This window comes from Bos indicus, chromosome 7 (genome assembly GCF_029378745.1).
Source record: "Bos indicus isolate NIAB-ARS_2022 breed Sahiwal x Tharparkar chromosome 7, NIAB-ARS_B.indTharparkar_mat_pri_1.0, whole genome shotgun sequence".
NCBI classification, from domain to species: domain Eukaryota; kingdom Metazoa; phylum Chordata; class Mammalia; order Artiodactyla; family Bovidae; genus Bos; species Bos indicus.
Window position 1 is genome coordinate 45,480,420 of NC_091766.1, and position 19,813 is coordinate 45,500,232.

At 53.1% G+C, this 19,813-nt stretch overlaps 1 protein-coding gene across 4 annotated transcripts in view; it reads left to right on the forward strand.

The window, feature by feature from the left end:
- TCF7 (transcription factor 7) overlaps positions 1–17,313 on the forward strand; it is a 32,068-nt gene extending 14,755 nt beyond the window's left edge. For 2 of the 4 annotated variants that reach the window (XM_070793592.1, XM_070793591.1), the window contains 8 exons: positions 7,673–7,784; positions 8,577–8,667; positions 10,113–10,205; positions 11,307–11,426; positions 11,866–12,028; positions 12,143–12,250; positions 12,750–12,798; positions 15,660–17,313. In XM_070793592.1, coding sequence (XP_070649693.1) covers positions 7,673–7,784; positions 8,577–8,667; positions 10,113–10,205; positions 11,307–11,426; positions 11,866–12,028; positions 12,143–12,250; positions 12,750–12,798; positions 15,660–15,739 — 816 coding nt within the window. In that variant the 3' untranslated portion in view covers positions 15,740–17,313. Of the gene's footprint in view, positions 1–7,672; positions 7,785–8,576; positions 8,668–10,112; positions 10,206–11,306; positions 11,427–11,865; positions 12,029–12,142; positions 12,251–12,749; positions 12,799–15,636 lie in introns of all 4 variants that reach the window. The other 2 variants (XM_019964916.2, XM_019964918.2) reach the window with 2 other exon arrangements.
- Positions 17,314–19,813: the final 2,500 nt, after the last annotated feature.

Here is a 19,813-nt window from a genome sequence, read left to right on the forward strand (position 1 = left end):
ATGTCCTGGGCAGAAGGGCCCAGAGTAGGGGTGGGGATAAAGGGGCATGAGCCCAGCTAGGGTGTATCTGCAGAGGTGGGATCTGTGGGAGCCCACACTTCAAGGCTTGGCTGATACGCAGGTGAATTCCCCTTTGGAAAGGGGACCTGCTTCCTTCTGGGAAGTTCATTCTCATTGTCCCAGGCCTTATGTGTGTGTGTAGGGGTAGGGGGGGTTCCCACTCAGCAACTGGCCAGACTCCTTGGCATTTACACACCATCGGTGATAGAGAGGTCTGGGGGAGCTGTGGTAGGCACTAAGGGACCCTGGAGTTGGGAGGCATCCAGAGGAACTGATCAAGACCAGAGTGGATGCTCAGGAGCACTCTCAGAGTTGACACGCGTAGTTTCTGGCAATGCAGGGAAGAGAAGTGAGAACTGGAGAGGGCCTTATGAGCAGGGCCACTCTGTGGGATTACGCAGGGGATCTGGGCCAAGGAGTTGAGATCCAGCCTGCACTATGCTCCCCAAGCCGTGTGCCCTGGTATGGACCCAGGTGTCTCTCCAGAGGGGGTACTTTTTCCAATTAGCACAAAGGTACCGTATGAAGTTGGCAACCCTGGCTTTGACCGTCTGGAGAAAGGAGGAGATGCGATGGAAGGCAGCATGGGTTCCCAGGTGCCAGGCAAGATGTCCCGAAGTCCCAGCAGTCGCCCAGCTCCTCCCAGCCTCCTGTGTGCTGCTGTGTCCAGCCAGGGTGCTTTGTCCAGTGCTGCCGCATTCTCCCCAAACACTGACTTGTATTGGGCCCTGCCCGCATACACTGCCAGAGGACCCAGCAAGTTGTGGACGATGGCTCCCCAGGCAGAGGGAACAGCCTTGCCCTTGAGCCAGCAGCCCTCAGTGGCTGGAGCAGAGGGAGAGGAGGGGAGAGATGAGACTGTGACTGTTTGACATCGCCGAAGACCCCGAGAGTTCTAAAGGGGTCCCCAGCACTGACTCGAGGGAGTATGTTTGAGCAACTTTCTCAGTGTCCCTGAGCCTCACTTCCCTCATGTGTAAAATGGGAAGGATAATGCTGGCCTCAAATGAGCTGTCAAGTGTGGCGTTTACAGTCCTCAACTTCATGTGTGTGCCCTTGGCCCAGAGAGCCGTCACTCTCAGTAGGCCGCCTTGTGTTCAAGGTGTGGATCCGACTCCTGCTGTGGACTTGTCCCCAAAGGCCTTTCCCCAGCTTCAAAGCAGGCATCAGGAATACCCTCCCCTGCCTTCTAGGAGCCAAGAGACTGGAGTCAGGTCCATGGTGGATGAGTGGATGGGCGTGCAGAAGTTCTGGGGCACCAGAACTTCTAGAGGCCTTTGTTTAAAAGTCTTAGTGAGTAAGCCAAGTACAGACCCTGGAGAGGCAGAGAGGACCAACAAGCCCCTTCTGCCCTCCGGGACCCCCAGCCACTCCTGCAGCAAGTAGGCACCTCCACCTGCTGGGCTGCTGGAGCCCCTCCCAGGTTACAGCCCTTTCTAAGGAAGTGGCCCTTAGACTGAGGTCAGGATGAGAAGGAATCTGGCAAAGAGGAGAAGGAAATATGGAAAGCTAGCAGGAGAGCGCAGCGCGCAAGGGGTAGGCAAGGTGTTGAGGTGAAGTTGAGCTGGGTGCCTGGGTAAGAGAAAAGCAGGCCTGTGAGGCTGGACAAGGCTGGGGTGTGGCTGTGAGAGGGTGAGGAGTGATGTGAGCTGGGGACCTGGGGGTCGTGTCTAAATACTGCCGTCACGGAAGCTCCCAGCGTGGGGTCTCAGAACTTACAGGAGCATTTTTTAGGGTCAGGGAAGCACTGACTTAGGTGACTGACCAACTAGGCTGAAGCAGGGAGACATTTGAGGACTAGGGCTCCTTCCCCTGCTCCCCCTTGTTGGTCCACGACCAGAGGGCCTCTGCAGCACCATGGGTGGAAGGAAGCTCAGCTTTGCCGCTTACAAGCTGTGTGACCTTGGGCAAGCTATGTGATGTCTCTGCCTCAAATTTCCTCATCTATCAAATGGGGATAATAATTACACCTGTATCACAGGTTTGTTTTAGGAGTCTGTGAGTTAAAATCTGCAAGGCGCTCAGAACTATGCCTGGCACAGGGTACAGCTGTGCCTCTCATAATCATCTGCCATTAGCAGATGCTTTCTTCTAGCCGAGAAAGTTCTTTTGCCTGATACATAGTAGGAGCATAGTAAATACACCCTGACTGAATGTCTCTGCTGATAATGATCAACTGTGAATTCTGGTACAGTGTGTTTATGTGTGTGTTTGGGTGGGGGCAGGGAGGGTGGGGGTGCTTCTCCTGGCACAGTCCCCTGCCAAGGGGAGGCCTTCTTGGGAGGACCTTGTCAGGCTTGACACGCTCCCCACCCCCCCAGGCTTGAGACCAGAGGAAGCAGCAACTTTCTTCGCTGGGAAAGTGTTGTGGGGCTCAAGCGTTTGGGGGTTTTCAGAGTCAACCGTCAGAGGCGAGGGAGTTTCTCTGCTGGCGGTGGCAAGGGCTCTCAGGGTGCACACAGCCTGTAAGCGGACCTCTGCGGTCTGCAGGGAAAATGCCGACTGTGTTTATTTTTCACCTGAGCCTGCAGGAAGTGGGGGTGGGGAGAGGGAGGCGGGAGCAGCCAGGCCCAAGCTCGCCTTCAGAGCAGGGGAGACCGACCTCAGGAGTCCCTTATTTCCACCTCCTCCTGCCTGGCCCTGCCCTAGGGCCTCTTCCTGGCTCCAGCCTGCTCAACAAGAGGAGGGCATGTGGGGGCACCAGAGTGAGGAATCTCCAGACATGGGCTAAGCCCAGAAGGATGAGGACCCGCTTTGGGATGATGGATTTTGAAGTGGCGTGGGACGAACAGTAAGAGCAATGCCAAGGCAGGAAGGTCCGCCTGTGCTAAGGCCTCAGCAGGCATGGCCTCCCAGCCCAGGGGTCTCAGAGTCCTGGACTCGTCCTGAGTGCTGCAGTCTGGAGGGAAACGGGAAAGGGCTGTATGCAGAGGTCAAAACAAGGGTGTGGGAGTGTGCTGGTCAAGGAATACAGTCTGCTGTCCCGTCTGTCATTGGCTTATACATCCCACCATGAGTGCCCAGCTCTCTGCTTGCAGAGGTTAGAAGAGGCTGTGCCGTCCAGATATTCGGGGATGAGGGGTGGCAGACAATCCATCAAGGCCTGCCTCCTTCCCTAGGAACGGGACAGTCACCATCAGGGGAGGAGAGAAGCTCCAGTCACTAAGTTCCCCAGACGCAGGCAGGCCCCAGGCAACTCCACCCTGCTGTCTGGGCAGCCTAGCCCTGGGACAGCCTTGTGCTGAGGCCGTGGAGCGGGACGTTCTGTTGGCTGAGGGGGGCATGGGGCACCAGGTCCCGCGCCAGACAGTTCCCCACCCCCCACCCCAGCTACCACCACCAGGCGTGGAGGGGGCTGGGGAGTGAACTCAGAGGCAGCCTGCATGAACGTGGGAAGGACCGGCCAGGCCCTCGGTGCTCTGCCCTGGAGCCCTGGCACCTCGGGTCCTCCAGCTGCCAGCAGGTTCTCAGTGCCCCCTCTGCCCACCTGGCACCTCTCCTGTGGTTTGGCAGTAGACTCCTGTTTAATGAGGCTTTTCCCCAGTTCCCAGGGAAGGCTGGTGGACAGGATGAGGCCTCAGTGCACCTGCCGCTGTTGCACACGTACATACCGGGCTTGAGGCTGAGCTAGATTCTGAGGGTTCCTCGGCTTAGAGTGAGCTGTGCTACATACAACGTGGAGCTTAACTAGCCTGGCCAAGGAGGGTTGGCTCTAGCCAACTGTCAGGTGAGAGAGCTCTCTAGGACTTCTGGCCCATGCTAGCCGTCTACAGGGAAGGTGGTTTGCTGAGAAATCCACTGTGGAGCCATCCTCTCCTTTCCTTGGAGCAGATACCCCCTCTCAACCTCCCACTCCGGGAAGGGTGGGACTCTGGGACTGTCCTCCTAGAGCTGGCACCTTGGACCCCAGGCTCTGCTCCTAAGATTTCCCAAGCTCAGAGCTGCCCACTCCACCAGCCAGGCTTTTACCCCTGAGGGCTGAAAAGCCAGCGCCAAGGTGGGATGGCAGGGCCTTCTCTGAAGCGGTTTAAACTTGAAAGCCCTATGGCCTGGAGGGACCTGTTCACTCCACCACCTGCGCTGGGCTCCAGGCATTTGTGCCCTTAAGACGGCAAATGGTGGGATGCCCCCACTAAGGTCCCAGCTTCTTGAGGGAGTCCCTGAGGCTAGTCTTCCCTGTGTGCCACGAGGCCTCGGATCTGGCTAATCCCTGTCCTAGGAATTTATCAGGTTAAGGAGGCCCCTGAGGTTTCCAGAAAGCTTTCTACCTTCATAGGCCCTGGGCTCCTGCCTCCAAAATTCTAGGGTATAACAGGATTTTTGCATCTGTGACCAATTAGGTAGCAGGGTTGAATAGGCTCATGCTTATTTTACAAGGAGCAAACTGGCCTGGGATCCTACAGAGGTAAGGTTACCGAAAAGGTCAGCAAGCCTAGTAGCTGTGCTTCCCAGCCCACTTCATATCCTAGGCACACTTAAGAGATGACCACTGGAGTAAATGGAAGAGGTGGCTGAAGGCTAAAGCAACGAGGTTAAGTCCTGGGCATAATGAGCAAGGAGAGAGGAAGGTAATGGGGTTAGAGAGGTGATTAGGGTCTGATCCTAGGGCTGTATATGCCTGGGGAAGTTTGGTGCAGGCTCCAGGCTGACATGATCTGGTTTATATGGCTGCTGGATGGAAGAGCAGGAGACTGTTGTGTCTGCCAGGTGGGAAGTGACTGTGGCTTAGACTGGGTGGGGACAGGGAGAAAGGAAGAAATGGTTGGGTTCTGATATATTTTGAAAGTAGAGCCATTAGGATTTGCTGACACACTAGAGGTGGAGTGTGAGAAAAAGGAGCATCAGAGATGACTCCAAGCTGTTTGGTCTCAGCAACCGGAAGGAGGGAGTTGATATTAACTGAGGAAGATGGAGAGGAATGTTTGGGGCAAAAAGTCAAAGGTTCTACTTTGGACATGTTGCATTTGGGAGCATTTGGAGAGTAGCGTTCCGGGGAGAGGTAGAGGCTGCGGAGATACAGATGTAGCAGTCATCAGATGAAGACGTTTAAAGCTGTGAGCCTGGATGAGAGCACCCTTGGGAGGTGAGGATTGATACAGAAGAACTGAGGGCCAGACTTGGGTCAGGGCAGGAAAACAATGAAGAGCCAGAAACAAGGCCAAGGAGGAGTGGCCTCAGAGGTTAGAGGAAAATCGGGAAGTGTGGCATTCTGGAATCAAAGTGAAGAACCTATTGCGAGGAGGAGGGAGAAGTTAGTTGTGTTCAATGTGCCGAGAAGCCAAGTACAATGAAGACTGAGAACTGACTTTTGAGTTCGGCAACGTGCAAGTCCCTGGGGACCTTGACAAGTCATCTGGTGAAGTGATGGGGGCAAGAGGCTGGCTTGGATGAAGGGATAACAAGGGCTGAGGACTGGAGGTAGAGGACAAGGACTGCTCTGCTGAGATGTGCAATAAAGGGAAGCAAGAAAAGAGGTGACACCCGGAACATTGACAGCTTGGAGACATGGCAATCTGCTGGTCCCCTGAGTGGGAATAAAGAGTGGTCTAGCACAGGGCTAAAACTCAGTACATGAAGAAATCACATTCCCCACATATCCCATATCTGTCCCAGTCTCCTCTCTCTCCTGCCAGACACCTGCGGGCCTAAGAAACCTACCTTCCACTCCCCTACACAATCCCAACCTGTTACTGTCGTTTGGGTCTGTGCTGGGAATAAAAGAGGAGCTGAGAGTGACAGGACCTTCCTTTCCCCAGCTTGCTCAGAAAGCCTGGCCTTCAAATAGCAACAGGAAGGTCACAGCAACCAAAACCTGGAAATGACATGGCCCTGTCATCAGTCTCCCCAGGCGATGCTGCCAGGCATGTCTGCCATCTCCAGGCAGGCCTCCTTTGGCATAATAAGACCAAAGGGTCTGGCCCCTGTGGAACCAGGCACCACAGGGAAAGGGAGGCACTATGAGTAGTGTTTCATCCTTACCCTTCAGGGTGAATGAGGGGCTTCTTACATGTCGTCATGACAGCCATTTCCGACAAGGCAACGGGTGCGCGGGTATGGTAATAAAGTTAGCTCCAGGAACTGAACCTGGTTGGCAGACTCTCAGGCTTCAAGTGGAGAGCCCTCAGGAAGCTCTCCTGCCTGCGGTCAGGAGCAGGCTCTGGTCGGAGGTGAGGCATTGGCCTCAGGAAGTAGGTGTAGTGTCAAATCCATGCCAGTCACAAAGGAGCCAGCACTATTAACAGTAACTCCTGTCTTCCTGAGACACTGATTAGCCCTGGGATCTAAGACTCCTCCTGGTGGACGGCAGAGGGATGAGAGGGAGGCTGACAGGTGGTCATGTCGGCAACTTACCAACATCTGGGGGGAAGGGTGCAGCTTGTAGCCCAGCCTGAAGCTTCCCTGGAGGCAGGAATGTGGGGGAGATGGTGGCCAGGACTGCTGCAGACACGCATGGGATCCTGTGCCCACCTGGGAGCCTCCTGCCACGGCTAGTGTGATTCATACCTGCCCGTCCCTTTAGCCTCACCTGGACTGCCAAGAGCCAGTGCCAAAGGACCTAAGCCAAGTCTTCTCACCAAGAGCGACCCTAACCTTCCCCAAAGCTGGTGATGAAGGGTCATGAGCCCCAGCCATTATACTGGCTACATTCATCCAGTGAGAAATTTCACCTATGGGCTGGGAAGAAGCCCAGACCACAACCTCTATAATCATTAGTGTCTTGCCCCAGATACGTCCCAAAGATACTTCTGTGCCATGGGTTAGTGGTCGCTCATCTGTGAGCCCAGCCAGCAGCATCCCCATAGGTGGGCTTTTACAAGTGGTGCTAACCTTGAGCTTTAGATGATGTCTCCAGGGCCCCGGCCAGCAAAGGTGTGCACTGAGGATATGCAGAGCTGAGCCGTGGCCCTGAGCAGCACACTCCCTGTGGCTGGTTCTGATGGGGAGCCCCCGTCCCAGCCTGAATGAGTCATCTCATGACAAATCCATGTGACCAGTGTGAAAAGTAAGAGTCCTGTGGTGCCGAGGAAACAGGAAGTGTGGAGGCTGGGTGGGTTGGCTCTGGAGGGAGCCTAGCCACACCTGGAGCCAGCTTGCTCCACCTCCCTTGAAGAAGAAAAGGCTCCCTCCACTATGTCATCAAATCCTCTTAAGCGGTGGCTCCAGAGGGTCAGACACAAGCCCCTCAGTCTGGGGGCCAGAGGAGAAAAGCAAGCTCCAGGCTGTCCTAAGGCTGAAGGCATGAGCAACTCACCAGGCAAGCCATTGGGCCTCAGAGAAACTGGGGGATCTCTGAAACCAAGAGACAGGAAGAATTTCCTGGGCAGGGGGAAAATGCCTCCTAGAGCTGAGGGCAAAGAAAGACTGACTCTCTGGGAGACTGGACTCTTTGGGCAAAGTCTGGGGTGAGGCTGGTGGAGAGCCACTGGACACAGGGTAGCTTGAGTGGGGTCCTGTCCAGTGAAGCCTGTGGTTTTGACCACGTCCACTTTCCTCTGATGACTGGGCTACCCCCACACAGCAAATTGCGACTTTTCTTATATGTGCACCCCAGTCCTGTGCCTTCCTCCCTCAGGTCCCCCACATTCACCCACCCACCCTCCTCATTTTTCAGCACAACAAGGCCAGTCAGCCTTCCCATGGCGTCCCCCAACTTTCTCCTCTCTATGACCATTTCAGCAGCCCACACCCCACACCTGCACCAGCCGACATCAGCCAGAAGCAAGGTATGGATCCTGGATGGGAAGGGCCCAACAAGACCCAGAGCTGGGGAGTGGCGGGGAAAGGGGATCAAGTCCCTGCCTTCTGAGAGCAAGAGGCTAGATAGTTTTTGAAGGCACCAAAGGGGTGGGCAAGGTGGTACCAGGTCAAAATGTGAAAGTTTGAGGTTTAGGTAGGAGACTGAATCCTGAGTGGCTAACCAGTGCCAGTATGGGAGTAGGCCTCTGTGTGAAGATGATAGAGAACTTGTAGTCTTTCCCTCCCCACAGTGAGAAAATGGAAAGTGGTGGTTGTGATGGCTGATTCACCTCAGCCTCGGGCAAAGTCATTCTGAAATCAGCCACTGTCGGCTGTGGGAAACCTGCTGACTCAACCCAGGGGAGGAGGGGGCAAGAGGAATGGGTGGAGCCCTGGATCCCTGGGCTCCTGGGCCAGGGGGTCTGCCTCCTGCCCAGAAAGCCAGGCTAGAGTCCCCAGCAGAGAGGCCCCAGTTGTAGACCAGCAATGAGCCAGGGTGCGGCAAGGTTTGGTCTTCCACTCCTTCATGACTCCAGCTCTGCCACTACCCAGCCACTGTCCACAAGCAAGTCACACCAACCATCTGCCCTTGATGCCCACAGTCTGCAAATGGGGCACTCTGATCACACCAGGCTAATCCTGAAAAGACCAGTATGTCTGGTCCTCTAGCACAGGGACACGGGATCTTGAGGGCCCCACAGGAGGCTCTAGGATGCAGGAACCAGCTGGAGCAGCTTCTGGGTCAGGCTAGCTCACTTACTCTGCCCTCTCCCCTGCAGGAGTTCACAGGCCTCTGCAGACCCCTGACCTCTCTGGCTTCTACTCTCTGACCTCAGGCAGCATGGGACAGCTCCCCCACACTGTGAGCTGGTAAGTGAGGGCTCAATGGGAAAGGGGCCCCTTGTGCTGGCTGGACCCATACCCGCCCTTCCACTTTCCTCCTCCACTCTTCTGTGCGGAGCACCTTGCTGCCAGCTCTATACAAGTAATGGGCTGGCCAGCCACTCTAGCCTTGCCTCAGCCAGCCACACAAACTCCCTTTGGAAAGGCAGGAGACCCAGCCCTGTCACGCTCCACCTTAATGTCTAGGAGACTTGAATGGGGGAACCCTGGGCTGTTTAGGGTCATATGAGTGTGTGAGATAGAAAGGCAGGCCTGAGCAGGGAGGTGGCAGCTTGCAGGACACAGGAGAGGTCGCTGTTTCTCAGTGGCCTGGCGGACAGGGGGATGCTACCCACTCGCCTCTGTGTCTACTGCCGGCTGGTCCCCTCCTTGGCAGAGTTGCTCGAAGTTCAGGGTCTGTCTTGCCCGTATGGTGCCCGCTTCAGTCCAAACTCCTGGCAGCCTGCTTGTAGAGTCCACTAATGCTGGGCCAGGAAAAGCCAACCTGGATCCTATGCAGCAAATCCAACCATGAGCCAAAGGGCCTGTCTCTGGCTGGAGCAGGGTCTTGGCAGGGTATGTGACCTTTTGCTCATCAACCACAGTTTGACCAAGGCAGGTCTCAGGCCTCTCCAGGTTGCGACAGTCACCCAAAAGTAGGAAAGCTTGGCTTCCCTGGGCCTGCCTGCCTCTTTCTACTTGTCCTTTATCCACATTCAGCTCACTCTTCCATGTCCAGATTCACCTTGGATAAAGGTTCACCTTGAATACAAATCAGGACTATCCCCAGGATTGACGTGTGGCAGGCAAGTTCTGGGCACCAGAGAAGCACTGCTCCAGTGGGTTGATCCTCAGGTCCCTGCCTCCCATCTCTCAGTCCACCTAGTGTACAAATTAGACAAGAGGCCAGTTACAAAGCATGGGTAGCAGTGCTTTGATTGAGGGCTGTAGAAGCCTGGGGGGACACCTCATCCAGTTTGGGATTCCCACGGCTGTTTCAGAAGAAAGGCTGTTTTGGCCAAGTAAGACCTTGACAGATGACCAGGAGTTTGAAGCAAAGTGGGACAGAACAATCCCAAGTGTTAACAGTGGGCATAAAGGTCCTATGGCAGGTATGGAAATAAGCCCAGATTTCACAAGATGAGACTGGAGGGGACCCAGGGATCTACTAAGCTCAGTGCCAGGAGAGTGCTGCCATTTCTGGCCCTTATACACCAGTAGAAAGGAGGTTAGGCTGCAGAGAGAAAGGTTGCCCTCTGGTGGCAGATGTTTAAAACATACACTAGAGCGGTCCAAACGGAAGCCAGTTTACCTTATTACACTAGGGGTCAGGCCTGAGCACAGGGGGGAAGTCCTTCCCCACATCTGGCCAGTAGTCAGACTAACATTTGGCCAGTAGCCAGACTGCTAACAGCTATCTCTCCCAACCACAGGCCCAGCCCTCCTCTCTACCCCCTGTCCCCTTCCTGCGGATATAGACAGCACTTCCCTGCCCCCACCGCAGCCCCTGGCGCCCCCTACCCCAGGTGAGTCCCCCACCCTGCAGCCAGGCTCCTGCTTCCTGTTGCCCAGGCTTCAGTGCCCACAAGAGGCTATGCCCAGGCCAGTGCTTGCCCTCTGTTAGTCGTCTGTCCATCCGTCCGTCTGTCATTCTCCAGCCCCGAGCTGCCCTGTGACTGAGAATGAAGCCAGTGGGAGTGTAGGAGGCTTAAGCCCAAGCTGTATTGTGCAAAGCACCAGAGAGCAGCCAGAGAGTGCAGGCACACGTGTGCAGGTGTGTGTGCACTCACCTCTTGTGCATCCTGAAAAGGCAAGTCAGGACACCTCTCTTGGACACTCCTGGAGCTCTGTCCAAACTCAGGCAGCATCTCTTACACGTCTCAGGGGCCACCTGCTCAGTGACTCCACACTGTTCAAGTGGGGACTGTGTCCCTGCGTGTCCTCTCGCTTAGCTCACCTCCCTGGGGACAGACCTGTCCGCGTATGGAACGGGTTTGTCAGCAGACACTTCTAGACCTACTGGAGCTGCCAGCCCAGCGGGGGAGGGAGAGATACAGCAGCTATCTGGGTGAAGGGGGAGCCCCAAGGAGACCCAGCCATGTCTGATGGGTCAGGACAAGCTTCGTGAGGACAGCTCTTGAGCGAGGGGGACAAAGATAACAGCAACCAGCTGGAGATGGCTGAGGGGCAGGAAGTGATGGGAAATGGGGTGGGGAATGGGTGTGCAATCCCTAAGAAGCAGCCTGGGTTTTATTCTATGAGCAATGGGGGGAACAGCACTCAAGTGCTGTTATATGGAGGGAGACCTGGAGGGGTCAGTGAGGAAAGTAAGGAAGCCCACAGGGCAGCTACAGGTTGAGGCTGAGCTGGTGAGAGCAGGAGATGAGAAGGGGACTGATTCAGAAGTTATTCAGGACTCCAGGAAGCACCTGAATCTGCTGCACATGTAGATTCTCGCAGTGTCTGTGCAGTGTTGGGAGCAGGTGTCTGTATTTCTGTGTACTTGTTCAGCCAGTGGGGTTGGGTGACCGTTCGCCTGTCCTCGTGTGCTGTGCAGGGGCCTCTGTGTGTCCATAGATCTGGGCCGTACATGCCTGGCTCAGTGTTAACTCTTCTTTTGCCTCTAGGTTCACCCATCCACCCCTGATGCTAGGTTCTGGTGTCCCTGGTCACCCCGCAGCCATCCCCCACCCAGCCATTGTGCCCTCTTCAGGGAAGCAGGAGCTACAGCCCTATGACCGCAGCCTGTGAGTGGAACAAACACTTGGCGGGGGGGCAGGGAAAATAAGCAGACCCCAGGACACATTCCTCTCACCAGGGCCAAGCCCTCCCTCCAGGGACTGCCAGGAGATCCCCTGTCAAGCCATCTTGTGGCAGTTTACCACTACCACTGACCAGTTTTTTTGACCCTCAGAAGCAGGAGTGGGGTGGACAGAATGGGGGACGAGGATTTAGGTTGAGCCCAGAGAGGAGGGGCTTTCCTTACTTAGCTACAAAATTCCTATAAGGAACAATAGTGAGCTCTGCTCACCTACTTTGGGGCAGCTAAAATAAGATACCATTTACAAAACCCTAGTATATCTATCCAACCACACATACACAGAGACAGACAGACGCACAGGACACGGGAGAGGGGCGCATTAGGTGCACACCGTGAGGGCTCCTGAGTGTTCATCTGTCCCTCAGGAAAGCACAAGCAGACTCCAAGGCAGAGAAGGAAGCCAAGAAGCCAACCATCAAGAAGCCACTCAACGCCTTCATGCTATACATGAAGGAGATGAGAGCCAAAGTCATTGCGGAGTGCACGCTCAAGGAGAGTGCAGCCATCAACCAGATCCTGGGCCGTCGGGTGAGGCCACAGGGGCAAGTGGGCTGGTAGGGGTGACTACCCTGACTACCTTCACCCTGAGCAGCCTGCCAACTCTCTGATGCATCCTCCATCTGCCCCCCTTCCCCACTGCAGTGGCATGCACTGTCCCGGGAAGAGCAGGCCAAGTATTATGAGCTGGCCCGCAAGGAGAGGCAGCTGCACATGCAGCTATACCCAGGCTGGTCGGCGCGGGACAACTATGTGAGTGGCCAAACACACGCAGTAGGGGAGCCTTCTGCATGCCATACCCCAGAGGAAGTCAGGACTGCTGTCCTGAAGGCACACAGGAGGAGGGGACAGGGTGGAGGAGAGGCTCAAGACCTTTGATGGCTAGCTCAGGAAGGCTCAGATGAGGGGAGCTGGCTGTGAAGGCAGGCTCGCATCCCATCCCCTCCCCAGGATGTGCTTCCACACAGGGCCGTTGTGCAGTATTTGATTAGGTCAGCACAAAGAAGTAAATGAGCCTGAAGTCACCTCCTCCTTCAAAATGGAGGCCAGTGTGGGGAAGGGAGGAGGAGCCCCTAATTTCCCTGTGGTTACCTAGCAAAAACTGGTGTCAAGAAAACACCAGGGCCCCAGGTCAGGTCAGAGGGGACGGTGGGCCAGGAACCCCAGGGGCAGCCTGACTAGGCAGTAGGCTGCAGGTGTCCCAACCACTCACACCCAGAGTCCTGAGCATCTTCCACTTTGTTCCCTGCAGGGGAAGAAGAAGAGACGGTCGAGGGAAAAGCACCAAGAATCCAACTCAGGTGAGGCCTTCCCTCAGAGCTAGGCCTGCATCTCACAAATCAAAGCCCCACCAGAATAAGAGCTGTATTAAATCCCAGGGAGTTCAGATGGTCAAGAATCTGCCTTCCATGCAGGAGACCCAGGTTTGAACCCTGGGTCGGGACGATCCCCTGGAGAAGGGAACAGCAACCCACTCCAGTATTCTTGCCTGGAGAACCCCGTGGACAGAGGAGACTGGCATCATGAGTGGACACAAAGAGTTGGACATGACTCTTTACTATTTTAAGTCTCAGGGAAGACCAGCAGAATTTTATTTTCGGCTGGGCTGGGTCTTCATTTCCGCCTAAGGGCTTACTCTAGTTGTGGGGCAGAGGCTCTACGGCATGCAGGGTTCAGTAGTTGTGGCTCCCAGCTTGCGAGCACCGGCTCAACAGTTGTGGCGCACAGGCTTAGTTGCCCTGCAGCATGTGGGATCCCAGGACAGGGACCGAACCTGTGTCTCCTGCATTGCCAGTGAATTCTTTATCACTGAGCCACGAGGGAAGCCCGAAGCCAATTCTTGTAGCAATGGTTTGTGACCCACCACAAACATACACTCCTTTGTAAGCCCTCCTAACAGCCACCCTCTGCCAGAGAACCTAGTGAGGAACTGAGTGTTTGAATCAAGACTAAACCCAAACACTGCATCCAGATTAGTTCTGCAGAGGTGAGCATCAGGCTGTCTGGGTGGAGTGCGAGCCACGCTCCAGGCCCGAGCTCTATAGTCACACAGCCTGTTGGCTGGTGCCTAGTAGTTTCTCTATCGCCCCAGCCCCTCTTTCTCATGGAGGTGCCAAGTGCAGTGTATAGAGGACCCAGGAAAGCCACACCCTGCTCCAGGTAATCTTACTGTGGGTGAATTCCTGTCCCAAGTCTGGTAATTCACACTCCATATCCATGAATATATCCATATCCACACAGGGGGCTAGTACTGGGGCTCAGCAGAGTCCTCAGTCTTTTCTCTAAGATTGGACAATGTTCAATCATGTATAGCATAGGCTTTAAGTGACAACACAAGGGGAAATGAGTCAAGCAAGACTGGGCACTGGCAAAGATGAAGAAAAACTGATGGCTAAAATAGATGGACAAAATGGGCAAGGCCTTGGGGGAGGGGATGGGAAGGCCTAAGGCAGAAGAAGCTTGATCCCCATGGGCCCCTCAGGCCCTTCTCTCAGCCCCTTTGCTGCAAGGGGCCCCACAAGGCAGAGAGGAGCCAGCCTGATAGGGTCTCCTCCCTCCCACCCCCACTATTCTTCCCCTGCCTCTCTACTGCCAGCTGGGTGCCAGCCTTTCCTGATACCTTGGCTTTGGGCCCTTGGCCTCCCACTAAGACTGGACAGGCCATGGAGAGGCCCTTGCCTGTAGGGACTGTGGGGTATCTGTGACTGGCTAACACTGATATTACCTCTTCTTTCTGGGCCCTGCTCTGCCCTGCTGCCTGCCTGCCCGCCCTCTGCCCTGCTCTGCCCCTCTGGCATGGCTGTGAGCAGACCCTGGCTCGCCTAAGAAATGCCGTGCTCGCTTTGGCCTCAACCAGCAGACGGATTGGTGTGGTCCGTGCAGGTGGGTTTGTCCCCACCACCACCCTCCCTTTGCTTCAAGCTGCTTCCCTGACTCTGCACAGATTCTGCTGGGCCTGCTGTTCTCCTTTGGCCTCTAGCCCCCCAACATACCCACAGACTGGGAAGCCAATGCCTCCTGAGAGTGAGAATGAACACAGCTTGTGAGGAAGATCACTTGGGTCTAAGTGGAAGGAATAGAGAATATCCTAGATGGAAGGAAAGGCAGGCTTAAAAGGCATCTCTGGTGCCTGGTGCCCGGTGCCCAGGGTTCCCTGGTAATGGATGTGCTAATCAGGCCGAGCAGGTCCATATTAGACAAATCTCACACACAGCATTTAAGTGGCTCAAACCCCTGTCCCCAGGCCTCAGCGTCATTGTGGACCACCAGCTCCTTCACGTCAAATTGGGATCCCTGTTGTACCACACTGAGCCTCACATCTAAGAACAACAAAGTAGTACTGTAGTAGAGAATAACCTGAATAAGGTAAATGCCCAATAGGCATGTGACCTACTGAGACCAGAGGTAGGGAGAGGTGAACACAGGTACCCCTGGCACCCATACTCAGATCCTATGGCATTAAACCTGTGTTTCACCATACAATATTTGTATATGGGAAAAGAAAATATACCTACCAAATGGCTCAGGCCTGGCCTATATATATTAGGCTCAGGCCAGGCCTGCCGGGGCCAAGGCTGAGGCTGCTCCAGGCATTAAGTTCACTGACTCTAGGGAATACTTGTTCAGCCCCGAAGGGTACCCCTACATTCCCTGTCTAAGAACAAAGAGGAATTTGGGGGAGTAAGTGTGTGTACATATGTACACATGATGGGAGGCAGCCCTGTCCTCAAACAGAAAATAAGATGGTAGGAATGGGTGAGACAATTCCCTTTCTTCCCCTTCTCTGCTCCTAGCATAGCTCTAAGTATTTGGAATGCTCAGGGCTAGAAGCCACAAGCACACATTAATCAGATCTGAGCTTCACAGACACGTGAAGCAGAGCTGCAACAGCCTAGATTAGGAGACAGCTGTCCTGGAAGATAGCAGGCAGCCCACACACGGAGCTACAAAAGGTCCCTGTGCCATCTAGTGGCTCTGTTGGGAACTGCACCTGTCCATGGTCTGGGCCAGGCCCAGCAGTTGTCAGGCTAAGTCCTAAGGCATAGGCATATGTATGTAAGTCATGGGGAAATAGGCCTGTGCAAGGACAGCATTTTTTGGTTGTGGTGTATGACTATGAATTCACCCTCTGTTTACAGATAACTCTCTTCACTATTCCTAGGAGGAAAAAGAAATGCATTCGGTACTTACCCGGAGAAGGCCGCTGCCCCAGCCCCGTTCCTTCCGATGACAGTGCTCTAGGCTGCCCCAGGTCCCCAACTCCCCAGGATTCGCCCTCGTACCTCCTGCTGCCCCACCTCCCCACAGAACTGCTTGCTAGCCCTGCAGAACCGGCGCCTACATCACCAGGCCTCTCAGCCACTCTCAGCCTCTCAGCCCCCTCAGAGCGACCAGCAGAGTACACAGGTACAGCAACAGGAATCTCAGAGACAGGCATCCTAGCATGCACAGGACACATGGCTTCCTCCAGGGGCTCACCCTCTGAGAGGAGACGACAGAGTCCCAAAGCAGGTGGAAACCGGCCAGGGGGCCTGTTGGCTCCCTCTCACAGCTCAGGCCCTGGAGATTTCAGAGTCTGCACAACTTCTGCCTAAACCTGGGGCCATCAATCCAAACTGCTCCAAGTGATGGGAAGCAGATCTGTGTTGTGTCATTTCGTCAGGGGCATCCCCCATGCCTGTGGCAGGCTCCCTCCCTGTCTTGACAGCCAGGTGCCCCTGCCCCCCTTGCTTTTCCTCCATAGGTCATAGGTGGACTGGACTGAGCCCAGCTGCTTTCCGTACTCTCCCCTCCACCACTGCCCCACCTTCCCTGTACCAGATACTTCATGGACCAAGAACCAGCTGGTTTACCAAACAACATGTAAGCATGGTCACAACCACAAAGCTCAAGATGACAGTACTTCTCTCTTAAGGGCCTGGAGAAGCCCTGTTTACAGAAAACCATCTGCTATCTGTAAGCTGAACCAAGGGAAGCTTCTACCCACATTCTTTTTAGCAGCTTTCAATAAGTGAATGGAATAGGTTAGATTTAGGCCTATCAGCCCGGCAACAGGAATAACCTGACACTACCTTACAGGCAAGTGTGGGTGGTGAGCGTTTGTGGCTATAGTTCAAATTACTTGGAAACGTTTCCTGAGAAATTCAACCACCTAAGAAGCCCTGATACCTAATGCCCTAGTCACTGGTTCAAGTCAGCTGTGGCTCAAAACCAGTGTGCATCCTTCCCCACTTCTGAGAGCCTTGTCCGATCCAATTCCAGCTTATCCACATCAGTCTAGCCAGCTCTTTAGACAGTTGTAAGAAAGGGCAAACCAAACCTCAGGACAGCCAGTACCTATTTTCCAGCGTTGTAAGCAGGCCAGCTTCAGTTTCCCTATGGGGCTGCAGGAAGGAAGACCATATAACTAAAGCAGGAGCCCAGAAAACCTCTAGTGGTGAACATCGGGTTTTCACCACAGCCTACTTTAACCCATTTCTGAGCCAAGCTTCAACCCTGAGCCTTAAAAAACAAACATGTTTTAATTTAATTTAGTTTTGTTTTCTTCTTGCCTCCACTTCACTGTACGTAGCCTGAATCCAAAGATAAAGGGCTATCCTTGTACCCACACACACCCCTCAACAAAAGCCTAGTTCCTACTTTAGCCACTGACTTCTCAGAATCCAAAGATCGTATGTTCTAGTGTAGTGCTTCAAAAAGTCTTGAGAGAAAAATGACCACTGTAATATTCAAGATATTTTTGTATTGTTAATGCATATCACAGAAAAACTTTGATATGAGAATAAAGATACTTTTTACTGGGTTTCTTTTTCAAATCCTGCCTCTGAACAATAAGCTGTTTCACTGACAGTATGCCACTTGTTTCTTTTCCACAGTCACAAAACTGTGGGTTTCTTCTCTATTATGTTACACATGTTCAAGACCTTGAGCCAGGGATTTACTCTGGTCACCTCTCCTTAAGGGACTTGGGGCCTGCTCCAACCTAGAGAGCTCATGCTAGGTGTACAGCCCCTATTCCAAGCTGCGATCTTAACCCCGCTAGTCCTCTGACCTCACACTGATGCAGGCACAGGCCAACCTGCATCCATTGCTTATACGGGGATGGATTGGAAACTGCCACCCACAGCCCCTAAGTCAACCCAACCAGAAACAGGCACACATCACTGGGCTTAATTTCCCTCTGAAGGCAAAGAGAAGACAAGTGCATATCCTATTCTAAGGAAAACATGAACACAAAGCAATCTTTTATAAGTTGGTATTCTCGTAAAATCCAAAAGACGGATATTTTAAGCACCCTTTCCTCCCAAAGACCGACAAGATGCGTGATGTATTTCCTGAAGTATTCATTTTATACAAAACCTCTGAAGTTACAGAGCCAGCTCAAAAGGTCAGTCAACCATTAGATACAAATGTTGACCAAGAAGTGTATCACAATAGCCAGCGGCTGGGCCACCATCATGTTTTACAATTTTCACTTAATGCAGTTAATTTTTTGGACTTTATGTTTAAAAATATAAAGTCATCTTCCAGGGTAGTATCATTGAAGTAGGCCACTGGAAGTTGTAATCCTAGACTTGCTTTTTTCTGGGTGCTAGAGGAGACCAGCCATTCTCTTGACATCTGTCCCATTTAAAGAAATCCTCTCTGGCTACTGGCCTAGTTGTTTCAAAAAACTGCATTTTAACCAAGGCTTATGCAAGACCGGGCTGCTGCATCTGATCTGGTGTCTTATTTAAGAGCACACGGGACACATAACAATGCACTCTTTGTGTATGTGAGGGTAAAGAGGAGAGCTTTGGCAACATTCTTAAAATTGAACCAGCCTTAAAAATAAAAATTTAAAAAAAAACCTGACTTCAAAGAGGAAACTCAAATCCTCAGAGATCATACCAGCACATTCTTGTGAGGCCACAGGGTGACTTGAGAGTGTAGCCTCAAATTCAATTTCAAATACCACAGCAGTCCCACCTCATTTCCAGCCAAGAACTAGTCATTTTCTGAGATATTTCTGAGACACCCGAACTTCCCTTACAGATTCCTAGACAACCGGCAGATTTGCTTGAAATACAGAGCTTTGTTCCATCCCCTGCTAAAGCTGCTCCCCTGCCCTCCTGGGCTTAGAACACTCGGTGAGGGCTCCGCCCAGCAAGCTAGCAGAATCTCCCCAAGTCTCCCAAATTGACATTTCCCCCTCTATAGGAAGCCCTGTGGCTTAACTTCAGAACTGTAACTACACTTTGAACAGCCCAGAAGCTATGCTGCCCAGCCTTATTCAGTGTTTAGTAAGCCTGGCTAAAGAAGGCCAGAATGGTTCTCTACACTGTTCTAAAAAAGAAAGGCTATTAGTTCCTGCATGCAATTCTAGGGGGAAAAAACTGCACAAAGAGTGGGCAAGGGTAACACAGACTTGCCAGGCCTATAAGATGTGAAACCAAAAACTAATTCATTATATTAAAAAAGCTAAACTGCCTTTTCTGTCAGGTTAGAAAAGCTGTTTTAGTGTAACTGTCAAGTCTCCAGAGAGCTTTAAGAGTTCACCATAGGGGCTTCCCAGGTGGTGCAAGTGGTAAAGAACCCGCCTGCCTATGCAGGATACTGGGGTTTGATGCCTATCCCCTGAGGGCACGGCAAATGCCTAGAGAACCCTTTGGACAGAGGAGCCTGGAGGGCTACAGTCTATGGGGTCACAAAGACTCAGACAAAACTGAGCACGCTCACACACACATGGGTTCTTGAAACAGAGCCAGTCACCAAAGCAGAACAGGTTCCTAGGTTGTGTCACCTCCCCAATCCCAACTATTCTAATCACCTATTTCAGACCTCAAATTACCATGGACCTCAGGCTCTCTATATTGGTCTGCTTGTCCACAATGGGCAGTGGGGGTCTCAGAGGAGCCATAACTGAATATATTCAACGAGTACAGCAGGGAGAGGTACAACAGAGATGGGGACAGTCCCACTAATAAAAGCCCAGCCTAGGTCCAAAGAGATATTGAAGAATAGTATGGGATTGTATAGAATGGAGTTAACTGGAAAGGGCAAATTCTGTCCAAGGGGTAAGAATGAGTCTATGCCTAGTGGTCCCCATGAATTAGAGAAAAAAAAGGGGAGGAGAAAATTAAATTTGTGAGCTATCTCAAACTACCAAGAAAACTTCATATGCCCTGAGTCACATGCCCAGTGACTCACTGCCACCATCCTTCTCCAGCTAGTTCCAGACTAAGAATTAGCATGACATCATGCGGTCCAACAAGTTACAATATAGATTTTGCTTAATTCCAGCAGCAGGTATGTAGGAACAACTGTAGAATAAAC